General features: G+C 34.0%; 1 protein-coding gene across 6 annotated transcripts in view; it reads left to right on the forward strand.

Moving 5' to 3' along the window:
- Positions 1 to 13,412, forward strand: part of IMMP2L (inner mitochondrial membrane peptidase subunit 2) — a 750,329-nt gene that overhangs the window by 545,473 nt on the left and 191,444 nt on the right. For all 6 annotated transcript variants that reach the window (XM_081800240.1, XM_081800245.1, XM_081800244.1 and 3 more), the window contains exon 5: positions 9,959 to 10,061. In XM_081800240.1, the coding sequence (XP_081656366.1) occupies positions 9,959 to 10,061 (103 nt within the window). The remainder of the gene's footprint in view (positions 1 to 9,958; positions 10,062 to 13,412) is intronic.

The raw sequence follows: 13,412 nt of genomic DNA on the forward strand, positions 1-13,412 counted from the left end.
TGGAAGTCTTCATTTATAAAGTGGCTTATAAAATATTCCCCTTAATTTATGATGCTGTATTTCCAAGAAATAATGCACTAAGGAAAAGGAAATATTTTTTCTGTAAGAGCATGGGATTTGAATTACATACTACCTTCTTTACCTGTTAGCTTTTATCTATCCCTTCTTCATATCTTGATTCAGATATTCATTATGCCTTTCCTGGCTATTTCAGTCTAAAATAATACCATCCTTTGAACACCTATGCGGTTAGAAACATTTGACATTCGTTCATTTATTTATTCCTCCTTTCATAAATTATTTTCTTGCAGATGCTTCCAACTTGTTAAATTTCATCTATGGTAGTTTAGATTGTCATATGTATTTCACAGACTTTAGTTGCTTATGTTTGAATCATGGTAGAAGTTATAATTTTGGTAGTAGGGACAAGATCTTATTCTTTTCTGTGCCCTCATGCACACCTGTTATAGTGTTTCACGTAGTAGTCATTCAATAAAGTTTCTTTTCTTTTTTTTTTTAAGATTTTATTTATTTATTTGAGAGAGAGAGAGAGCACAAGAGGGGGGAGCCGGAGAGGGAGAAGGAGACTCCCCGCCGAGCAGGGAGCCCGATGTGGACTTGATCCCGGGACTCCAGGATCATGACCTGAGCCACAGGCAGTTGCCCAACCAACTGAGCCATCCACATGCCCAAATGTTTGTTTCTAACAAGAGAGAAAAAGCAGAGTCCACATTCTCACAGAGTTGATAAGCTTATCCTCATAAACTAATCCTAACTCACAAGGTAACACAGCTTAAACTGCTACCTCATTGCTGGATTGATAGCATAGCCTAAGTATGTATTATATATGTGGCCTGACCTAGCATGGATGGAATCTAATGTTTGATAAATGTTGATATATTTCTCAAGTTTTCACTAACAACTACAGTGATTTTTATGGACAGCCATAGATATTTTTAAGATGTATGTTTAACAGGAGAAAACATTCTATTAAGGAAATCCTATAATCCAAATTTAGAAAAAAAAAAGTACATCAGGAATATTCCCTAAAAAAATTCTTAGCTGTACTAAGAGCATTCATATTAAACTTATAAAATTAATTCTGCAACTTTATTGTGAAGATGTATAAACCTTACTTCTTGTTTAAATGAACTAAATAGATTTGCTCTAATCACCTAGCAACAATCTGCAGTCTATTTAGAGAATGACATTTCATTTTTTTTCCCACTGAAAAGATGTTAAGACCTATTCTTCGGAATCTCAAATAGTTATGATCCATGGTGCAATGGAAAGGAAACTATAGAATCTGGTTTATATAGTCTTTGCCCTGCCACTAACTAACTAGGCGACTTCACCTAAATGCTTTTTGCCTCTACCTTATGTATACCAAGAGGAGTTTTATTAGATCATTGCTGGTGTCTTTCCAACTGTGATCTTAAGAAATGTCCTCACTTACAGGTAGCTCTAAGTGATTCAACTTCTGAGAAATATTATCACCTAATTTTTTTAAATTCACCCTCTATTAATTACATACATTTATTATTTTTAATTACATGCCATTTCTAATTCAATGCAAGCTCCAAGGAAAGGAGTATTGAGTCTCCATACCTTAGCATTTTTATACTAAGCAAATATAACAATTGGTAGCATTTAAAGTTAGAAGAGAGAATGGGTATATTGAACAGTAGAAAAGCTTACCATGTTGTTACAGCAGAGATCTTTGGACTTTTTAGAATATTGACCCTGACCATGGATTTTAATAAGCAAAATTTAACTCTATTCATTAAAGAGTTTTAAGCTCACTTCCCTGCTTAAAATACTTCTATAGGATAAAATAAGCATCAGTGGTTTCATGATCAGGTCCCATAAACACTTTAATCTTGTCTCAGAGACCTGATCTCATTTTGTTTGGGGGCTAATGAAGCTATTATTTTCCTGATTTATCATTTTATTATGTTTATCAAGTTCTCTGTAGCCTTTTGTTTTATGTGTCTCTCTTATGAGCAGCATGTAGCTATAATTTTTACACAGTTGGACAATAATTTTTTTCAATTAGCTATATTAGTTCATCTACTTTTATTATGATTAGTGATATATTTAAATACCATCTTATTTTGTGCTTTCTATTGATCCTGCCTTTTCTACTTACTTTTTAATTTTCTGCATTCTTTTGCATTAACTGAGATTTTTTTTTAAAAGATTTATTTATTTTAGAGAGAGAGAGCATGCACGAGTCAGGGGGAGAGGCAGAGGGAGAGAATCTTCAAGCAGACTCCCCACTGAATGTGGAACCTGGCTTGATCTCACGACACATGAGAGCACAACCTGAGCTGAAACCAAGAGTCTGAAGCCTAACTTATTGAGCCATCCAGGCACCCCTGCATTAACTGGGATTTTTAAATTCTATTTTCGGTCTACTGGGTTGGGGAGTTATAGACTACATTTCCACTATGATTCCTAAAATTATTTAAATGCATACCAAACAAAGTCCAAAGATAATAAATATCTCTACTCTTCACTAGAAAAATCAAAAACCTTAGAAAAATTTATTTTCAATCACTTTACCCCTTTTCTGCATGCTATTTGTATAAGTTGTCACGTGGTAGATAGAGCGAGAGAGTAGGGGTGGAGAGTGGGGGGAAGAAGAGAGATCGATTACTCTAGCTCTCTCTAGTCTCTTATAAGGGTACTAATCCTCTCATGGGGGCCCTACCCTTCTGCCCTCATCTAAACTTATCTCCCAAAGGCCCCATCTCCGTGTGGGAGATAGGGCTTCAACATATGAATTCTGAGGGGACATAACTCAATCCATAGCACAAGGTAATTCAATTAAGAAAGAATAATCTTTTTAAAAAATGGGGTTAGAAAATTTGGATATCCATATGCAAAAAGAAAAGAAAGAAAGAAAAGAAAAACTAAACTTGAACTTTCTTTTGTACCATATTTTTTAAAAAGACCTAAAACTAGAAAGGTAGAGAGAAAAAAATAGAAAAAAAGCTTTGTGACTTTGGATTAGGCAAAGATTTCTTATGGCATAAAAAGCATATATTAGAAAAAAATTGCTAAGTAAACTTCATGAAAATTAAAAATGCTTGTTCTTTGAAGAAAACTGTTAAGAAAGTGAAAAAAACATGCCACAGATTAGGAGAAAATATTTACAAAAACATACATCTGATAAGAGTTATATCCAGATTATATAAAGAAGTTATACAACTCGATAATAAAAAGCAAACCACTGAATTTCATTTTTCAAAGCTTTAATAATTCACCAAGGAAGAAAGCAAATGACAAATGCATACTCAGAAATATTAGTCATTAGGGAAAAGACAGGTTAGTATTCAGTTACCATATGATCCAACCATTTCAATTATAATACTTGTCCATATAAATATATATACTGAAATATTCATAGCTGCTTTGTTGATGATAGCCAAAAACTGGAAACAACCCAAGTGTCCACAAACTATTGCTTGACAAACCAACTGTATATCTATATATTATTAAGAAAAAAATGGTAGCAAATTTCTAGTACATGCAACATCATGAACTGATCTCAAAAGCATTAGATTACTTTAAACAAGCCAGAAATAAAAGAATACATATTGAAAGATATCATCTGTAGGAAAGTCTAGAAAGGCAAAACTGTAGTGATAGGGGCAGCTCAGCCCAGTAACCTGGAGCCAAGGATGTGAGTGAGGGCAGATGGGCCTGCTGAGGGGCGTGAGGAAACATCGTTGGATAATTCGAGTGTTTTATATCTTGACCTAGTGATTATATGATTGTATAGATTGTTAAATCTCATTGAATTGTATACTTAAAATGACTGGGTTATATTTCATGTAAATTATACTCTAGTATAGAAACTCTGCTGTTAGTTTAAAGATAACCTACCTTTTTTTTCTCTGGCAGCATCTCAAAAATTTGTGGAGGCAAGAGGGTCTTTAGGGTTCTACAAATTCATTACGTTGTATCAAGGTGTGATTTCTTCATACTTACTTTTCTTGTGGTTGGTTCACTTTGCAGACTCTGAATTCATGCTTTCATCAATTCTGAAAAGTTCTCTACCACTATCTCTTCAAATATTGCCTTTCCTTTTTTCTTTTATTCTTTTCCTTTGGGACTTGATTACACTTAGGTTACATTTCCTAGTAATGTTCTCTGTGTCTGTTAACATCTTTATATTTTCTTTAATTTCTTTACCTCTCTATTCTAAATTCTAAATAACTTTTTCTTTAGCTTTTAGGAATCTGTTTTTTGTCCACCTATTTAATTATATACAGTTGATCCCTGAATAACATGGATTTGACCTGGGTGGGTCCACTTGTATGTGGATTTCTTTTGATAAACATAGTACACTACTATAAATTATTTTTTCTTCATTATGATTTTCCTAATAACATTTCCTTTTCTCTAGCTTACTCTGTTGTAGGAATACAGTATGGAATACATATAACATAAAAATAGGTGTGAGTTGACTGCTTATGTTATCAGAAAGGTTTCTGGTCAATAGTAGCTATTAATAGTTAAGTTTTGGGAGAGTCAAAAATTTAATGAGGATTTTCTAATGCACTGGGGGGGAGCAGTTAGCACCCAACCCCCACATTGTTCAAGGGTCCACTGCATTTTAAAATTTAGAAGTTCTATTTGATTCTTTTTCAAATGTCTGTCCTTTAAAAATAGGGTAGTATTTCTTGCTCATTTATTTTAAAAGTTCCCTTTTTAATTCTTAAAAAATATTTGAATATGTATAATTTATATTCTATGTCTGATAAATCTAGTATTTTAAGTCCCTGGGGATCTAATTCTGCTGTTTATTGTTTGCCTTGACTCATTAATACTGGCTGTTTCCTTGTGAATTGTGTTATTTTGGATTATGAGCTCTTACTGGCTGGGACTTACCTATAGAAAACCTGAAAACTCTGAAATGAATGATTTTTCTTGAAGAGATACATATTTCCTTCTGCCAGATTCCTGGGGCCAATTAAAGTTAACTCTTAATTTTCCTGGACTACACAAGCAGTGTGAATTTGAACCCCAATCTCATCTGCGAACAGGATGTGGATTCTCAAGGGAGAATTATTGTCTCTTCTAGATGCCAAACCTTGATAGACAAGTGTCCTTCTTGTTTTCCTTTCCTGATGGCAGATTATTTTTTTTCCTAGTCCAGTCTATCAGTGATGATGATGTTGAAAGAGATCTAGTTCCAATTCCTGATCTTGCTGAGTCCTGAGCCCTTGACATCTAGTCCCTTCAGGATAATGAAAACCAGGGTTCTAGGATCCAGGGAGTAGTAAACATATTCAGGGAAGCCACTACTTTGGACAATGAGAATAATCAATACAATTGTTTGAAAAATAAAGAAATAAAAATACTTCAATAAATCATGAATTATTAATACTAATCACCCAAGTTAAGAATGTACAAGTATTTGTGTGTGTATTTGGGAAATACTTTAAATATGAATTTGTTTCCCTCTTGTGGTATCAGGGCTTATATTGATAATTTTGTATTCAACTGATGACACTCAAAAGACTCTGAAATTTTTTAAAAAATGTTTTTCAAGGTCAAATAAAATTGAAGGCAATCATTCTTTATTCCATTTATAAAACCTAGTAACTTGTCTTGGTAATGCTAGTACTAAAAATGCCTCTTTGTAGACAGGTAGTTAAAATACCATACAAAACTCATTTTTGACTGTCAAACCAAAATTATTTGCAAGCCATAGATACATACAACCTTGTATGCTGACACCTTACTTAACTGTTAAATCACCTGAAAGATTATCTTGTCTTTCTTTTATGTGAATTCAGAAGCACAAAGCAATTTAAAATTCCTTCTCCAGAGGAATTCTATTAGGAGTATTATATTTCCTTGGCAGTCCTAAAAGGAACCAGCTTGATATTTTAACATCATATTTTTTAAAGCTACTTTGGGTTATTTTTTAAAAAGTTAGATTGAAACCTGAGAAATATGCACTATGCAAATGGCATGAATTTTATCAGAGTTCTACAGCTCAAAGTGTTCTTTTACACCTGTCTGGTAGCAAGGTAAACCACTCCTATTAGCACTGTGACATTAAAAAATGCAAGTGATTAGTAAATGCAAGTGATTAATGCAACACAATCTATTTGTGTTTTCACCTACTACTCTCTGCATATTTAAATATGCCCAAAGAGATTGTGTTTTCACATATAAGTTTTAGAGTATCCCAGAAGGGCATATGAATAAAAAGAAAAAAAAAAGATTTATTGTAATATAAAAAATTGTCTATAGTCACAGTGCAACTATGGGGAAAAGAAATTATTGAAGCATAACTCAGGTAATTTTAAGAGACTGATGCTAATAGATAGTGGAGGCTGAATACATTCTGAATTATGAAAAGAAAGAAAATAGTGGACAAAGGAAGACAATAGCAATAATAACTACCACTTATTGGGTTCTTACCATATATCAGAACTATACTGAGTGCTTAAAAACAGTCTCAACTATGCGAGAATCCATTTATCAAGTGTTTAATACATACCACTTTATTCATGGAACAACTGTTTGAGTTAGGTACCATTATTTGCTCTGTTCTCCAAATGAGAACACTGACAGAGTTGCATCAACTTTCCCAAGGTCACATGAACTTGAAAGTGTTCAGTCAGATAGAAAAGCCAAAATAGGCTGATTGCAGAGACTATGCTCTCTAGTAACCTCTCCAGTATATTCTCATTTAACTACTGATCTTCATCTCAACCCAGTTGGGGTATGTCTTATTCATCCTATTTTAAAGATAGGCAGATGGAGGTAGACACTAAGTAACTTGCACAAGATTCCTTATGAGTTCTAGTAGCAAGATTAGAACCGGTTCCTGGGTGCCTGGGTGGCTCAGATGGTTGGGCGTCTGCCTTCGGCTCAGGTCGTGATCCCGGCGTCCTGGGATTGAGTCCCGCATCGGGCTCCCTGCTTCTTGGGAGCCTGCTTCTCCCTCTGCCTCTCTCTCTCTCTCTGACTCTCATGAATAAATAAATAAAATCTTTAAAAAAAAGAAAAGAAAAGAAAAGAAAAGAAAGATTAGAACCGGTTCCAGACTCTGAACTTTCCACCCTATTATTCTGCCTTTGTTGCAGTATTTTTTATTCTTCAGTTATTCAGTCATTTGGTCATTTATTTAACAAATATTTGTTGAACACTTTGTACAATACTTTCTTCTGGGCTCTGGGGATACAAAGAAAGTGAAAAATAAAGTCAAAGTTCCGAAGTTTACATTCTAGTTGTGGAGGGAGATAGGCAATAAACAAAAAAAAACAATAAGTGAATGTCAAGTGTTAGTAACTGCAATGAAGAAAAATAAAGCGATATAAGAGGCTAGAAAATGATGGGAAGATGGGTGTATTCAAATTTTTTAGATAAGATGGTCAATGCAAGGAAATGTGCAACTGTCACTGGTAATTTTATGATACTGTCATTTTCTATCACAAGTATCTTGACTCCCTGGTTCATATGACATTGAAACTGAATCTGAGTTTTATATCATTCTTCTGGTTTCCAGAAGAATATGTGTGACTTAACATCTACCATTTCATTGCAGAGATGATTTTATGCTGGTTTTATTTCATAATTTGCTTGAAGAGACAAAATGAGTAATTGTTTTCTTTCTAACTATCAAAAATAACCAGCATAATAAGGTGAACCAATGTTTGGACTTAATAGGAAAGTGTGCCTTGCCAACAATTAAGGAAAACGGCCTTCTCCCATCATTAACACTTGATGTGGGATATTAGTTCTTCGAGGCAATCTCATGATAAAAGCAGTAGTGATGTCCAGAACTAATTGACAGATTTTAATTGAAGAACACTTATGTTACAGACTATATGACGGTGAGATGTGCAAAAAAACTTGTTTTTGCTTTTCTTTAAAAAGCTCACTCTTCTTCCCAGTAGTAATTAAAAATAAATGGCAGTCATTAACTTACTGTGGGCTTCTAATGGCCACAACATTGCTTCCTTGCATGAATGATTTACTGACCTCAAGCAAAGTAATTCAACACTGAAGTTATCTTGAAAATTAAAAACCATTCTAGATAATGAATAGTTTCAATTTCTATAGCACCAATTTATGTGTAGTCTTTTCTTTTTAATGCATTCTTCTGCACACATAAAACCTGCTAACTAACAAAAATGGTCTGAAAGGGACTCTACACCAAAGAATAGCTCACAAAGCTCAGTTTCTGTGCTTAATTCTATAGACTTAGAGGTGACGTTCACTCATTCATTCATTCAACCAGCATTTATTGAGAAGCTTTTTTAGGCTAAGCATTTTCCCAAATGCTTTGGTGAGTAAACAAAACAAAACAAAAAAAACGGTCTCTGCCCTCAAAAGAATTTATTATTATAGAATTGGATAATATTTTATTCTGATCTTGTTCCTCTTATTAAATTGGTTGTATCATAATTTATTTAACCATTCCCATGTTGTAGAATATTTAGGAAATAATATATATGTTATAAAAAGCCTGCATTTAAAAAAAAAAAAAAGCTTGTGTTGAGGATGTGAGGGCGATCTGGCTGTGATATCTGTCACCCCATTGATTGCCAGGGTTGATTCAGCTGATCTGGCTGGCTAGGGGGGGGCCCTTTCCTTCCTCACTGCTCCCTGTGCATCCCTCCTGACGCGTGCTACTCTCCCTTTCCCAATAGAGGAGGACTGTTCTTCGGTCAAGGGTATAGGAGTAGCTGCATTCCCCTGCTGAAACCTACAAACGAGCTGCCCAGGTCCACCTGTAGAATGTAGGGTAGTCAAGCTTCCAAGACTCTGGACACATCCAAATAGGGCGCTGCATGTGGCAGTCTGCCTTGCTTTAAAAAAAATGTTTGTGTTGAATACTCCTGATAATAAATATTTGTTTACATTTCTGATTATTTTTTTGGAATGGATTTCTACACTAAAAGTATAATAACTAGGTCAAAGGCATGTACATTTTAGTCTCTTAACAAATTTGATGAAAATAAGTCCCAAATTGCAAATAGGAGAAAAAGTTTTATCATTTTATATTGCCACCAACACTATATGAGAGAGCCTTTTCTTATTCTGTTTCCTTGTCAACCTTAAGAATATACAATGTTCCTGGGGCACCTGGGTGGCTTGTCAGTTGAGCGTCTGACTTTTGATTTCGGCTCAGGTCATGATCTCTGGGTCCTGGGATGGAGCCCTGCATTGGGCTCCACACTCAGTGGGGAGTCTGCTTGAGGATTCTCTCTCTCATTTTCCCTCTGCCCCTCCCACCTCCTCAAATAAATAAATAAATCTTTTAAAGAAAGGAATATAGAATGTTCCACTAAATATGTATCATTGATCATTAATCTTTAATAGTCTTCCAAATTGTTACAAAGTTTCTCATTTTCAAGAATAATTTATGAAATAATATAATACTGATAAAACATTTTCAGCTGATATTGAGTTTAAATCTGACAAGGGATCATCCAGGGTTTTGTTGTTGTTATTTCTCATATATGCTGATTTTTAGAGTATTAAGAGGTTATGAAAAATGCTGTCTGTTGGTTTGAGAAGTTCGACTAAAAATACGAAGATTACAGTTGATCAAATTGAATATTGACATAAAAGCAAATGTCAGAAAATAAATAGATCTGTATTTTGTTAGAGCTTATTTCATAAAATACATACTTAGGATATTGAGAATTAAATATGGTAGTAAAACATTGTAATTAGTGCTACTGCATTATATTTTAGCACAAAATTCTTACCTAGAGAAAAGTGAAAAAAAATACTGTGCATAGGTTTTACAAGTCCTAACCCAATGTTACTTAAAAATGAAGTTACAGAGTAACTTCATGGTTCACCTGTAATTATCTGTTGCATCTTTATAACAGCATTTTTGCCCTTTGTTTCTTTGTATGCTCAACTACTTGATCTTTCTGTTCTTATCTCAGTGGTTATGTATGCTCTTTATTTCTAGAACCATCGGCCACAAAAACCGGTATGTCAAAGTTCCCCGGGGTCACATCTGGGTTGAAGGTGATCATCATGGACACAGTTTTGACAGTAATTCTTTTGGGCCGGTAAGTCATGTTGTTGCATGCTAATAATTGGATGCGTGTAGGAACAAAATTATGTCAGGTGGGTTATTCAGGTAATCTAGCCAAGAATGATCGTGAATTGTAGAGTGAAGCAGTTTATATAAATATTATATAGATAATATAAGCTATCAAGGTGTATGTGTGTGTGTGTGTGTGTGTGTGTGTGTTTCATAGAAAAGAACTTAGATCCTTTAATAAAGTACCAAAGATGGTTTCAGAGGGCTGACTAATCCCAGTAGGAAGGTCTAGTTATTTTCTCCACAGAAACACTTTATGCCTTATGTTTTCAGTTAGTGTTTAATAGATATAATGTGTAAAAGACCTATAAGCATCAGTTTTCTAAATCGTTTGTCAAAAATGCAAGTATGATGGAAATCATATTGGTAAGTCCCAAAAATTTTGTCCACATTTAATTTATAACAGAAATGCAGACATTCCTTATGCCTTGTTTATATTCTATGAAATATGTGATTAAACTGATATTTTGTAATTTTTTTCATTTTGAATGCATATGGAAATTCTCTATGAACTCTTGAAATAAATCATTATGTAAAGTGAAGAATATTTTAGTTAGTAGAAACTGAGCCTGACTTCTAGTTACCTATGTCTGTTTAAAAACTTGCATCTTTAGCTCATTAGTTTTTCCTATAGCTAGACCTATCTATATTTGTTACGTATGTGTAAATTAATATTGAGCACATTCAGATATGTTTGCAAAAACAATTACCCGCATGCTTTTGTCTAAAACTAAATGTTGATGGTCTATAAAACAATTTCTATCGCATATTATGAGTGACCACTATTATTGTCCCTAGAGGATCAGCCACTTTGACTTACCTTTGGCTAAAAGTACAATAAGAGAGGTGGGGTTGGATGGGTGTTGTATGGATAAGTGGAAGAAAACTTTATATTTGATTACTCCTACTTCTTTTTGGGGGGAGTGTTTGCAGTGATGATAATAAAACCTTCTAAGGTCTTTTTTGCTTTTGAATAGTAATTATTACAAAAATGCAATTTAATATTTTTAGGGTATATCAAAGATGGGATGAACAGATTGGAAATGTTGTAGGTCATTTAAAGTGTGGTAGAAGTGACTTATGAAAAAATTTAGTAGCAACTTGAAAATGAAAATAAATCATCTAAAAGCTGTTTTATTTCTCTCTCATCAATGAGATTTAATCTATTGAGTGTATCATGTTGTTGGCCAAATCCACATTAAAATTTTGGTTAACTTTGGTTTGGGTTTTAATTCATTAGGGTAGTGACTCTGAAATCAAGTGTTAAAATTATTGTGTTTTGTTATCAGGTGTGGGGTGTGTGGTGAATAATTAGGTATTCGTAATAAAGTACTAGAGTTTGAGGTTGCTTTGCTTTATGAATAAATAAAGCCAATGCAATATAGCTTATATAATTACTTTATTGTCAATCTATCCTATTCCATATGCTTTCTTATTTGGGAGAGAAAATGATAGAGTTGATAGAATACTGGGAATTGCCTGTAACCCTCAGTATATCATATCTATTGTGAAGCTCTTCCTGGGCTCCATTTTCTGTTGTGCACTTAATGATAGCATTTCGTACTATTGAACTGTGAATATACCCAGGAAGGTATACCAGCTATGGAAATATCCTCTGTCATTTATATCTCTCAAAGAAAGAGAAAGCGGGTCACCTGGGTGGCTCAGTTGGTTAAGTGTCGGACTCTTGATTTTCCTCAAGTCATGATCTCAGGGTCCTGAGATTGAGCCCCGCGGCAGGCTCCCAGCGTAGAGCCTGCTTAAGATTCTCCCTCTCCCCCTCTGTCTGCCCCTCCCCCTGCTTGAGTGCATGCTCTCTCTCTCTCTCTAAAAATAAATAAATAAATAAATAAATAAATAAATAAATAAATAAATAATAAAATAGAGAAAGTAAGAACCATGTATGAAGGATCCCCTTGTGTTTATTACAATAAGAATTTACAGTATGCAAAACAATATATATTTGTGTGCAGCACTTTAATGCCATTTGGCTTAAATTGTGTTTTTAAATGAAGTCTACTTGTTCAATAAAACATGACCAATAATAAGAGTCAGAGGCACAAAACCATTGTGAAATTTAGTGGTTGTTTTCTTCCCTTTTTAATTGTTATAAACAAACAAACAAGCATAAAGTCCCTTGGTTCATGGGGTGGGCTAAGCTATCAATGTCCATTCACTTAACTAGTTTTATTTTTATTTTTCAAAATTATGTGAAGAACATTTCTAGGATGAAGGAAAACATTTGTCATGTCCTGTATAAAGCTATTTGTATTTGATGAGTTACAGGACATCTTTATTTTACTTTTACAATGAACTCTCCTGTTTTGTGTACCAATAGCATTTATGACTAGGAACAATTATTAATATTGATGCTCCCAAGCACATCTTAAAAGGACAAAAGGGGAAACAAGTGAAATAAAACTTGCAATCCTTACTTAAAGCTAAACTGTGATACTGGAGTATAGAGTTTTCTTACTGCATTTTTTAAAAGATTTTATTTATTTATTTGAGAAAGACAGTGAGAGCATGAGTGGGGAGAGGGGAGAGAGAGAGAGAGAGACAATCTCAGGCAGATTCCACACTGATCATCAACTCCCATACAGGGCTGGATCCCAGGACCTGGAGCCCATGACCGGAGCTGAAATCAAGAGTCAGGCACTTAACCAACTGAGGCACCAGGTGCCCCTCTTCCTCTCTTCCATTTTTGATTAATGAATGGTTATTGGAATATTTTGGTGATTATTTTAAAGTTTTTATAATTCTAAAAAATAAAAGCTAAGATTTTGCAATTCTAAAAAACTAAAATAGTTTTGAATTTTAAAATTCATATATACTTGGAAATTATTATATTTTTCAATAATTCTAAGTTGCATATTTTGGCTTATCAATCAGTGTACTTGGAGGTTATATGTGGAAGGTCACTAAGCTCTAGGCTTTCTGGATGGTTGATTCATTTTTCCCCTTGGAAGTGGGGAATGCACGTTTTCTTGATGTAAACAATCTATCTTAAGGCAGCCAGGATTGTCTCTGAGATGCTTATCTTGACTTTTTGATTGAAGTCTTTATCCTTCATTTGCCTCCCAAATAATTTCAGAAATGTATCCAAATAGTTTTACCTGCTTTAACTTTTTGAATAGTAATTATACTCTATAATAGAATTTACCTAGTTTATGACAGATGAATGGATAAAGAAGATGTGGTATATATATACAATGGAATATTATGCAGCCATCAAAAGGAATGAGATCTTGCCATTTGCAACGACGTGGATGGAACTGGAGGGTATTATGTTGAGTGAAATAAGTCAAACAGAGAA

The sequence above is a fragment of the Leptonychotes weddellii genome, chromosome 12, assembly GCF_054177405.1.
Source record: "Leptonychotes weddellii isolate Sample4059 chromosome 12, ASM5417740v2, whole genome shotgun sequence".
NCBI lineage: Eukaryota > Metazoa > Chordata > Mammalia > Carnivora > Phocidae > Leptonychotes > Leptonychotes weddellii.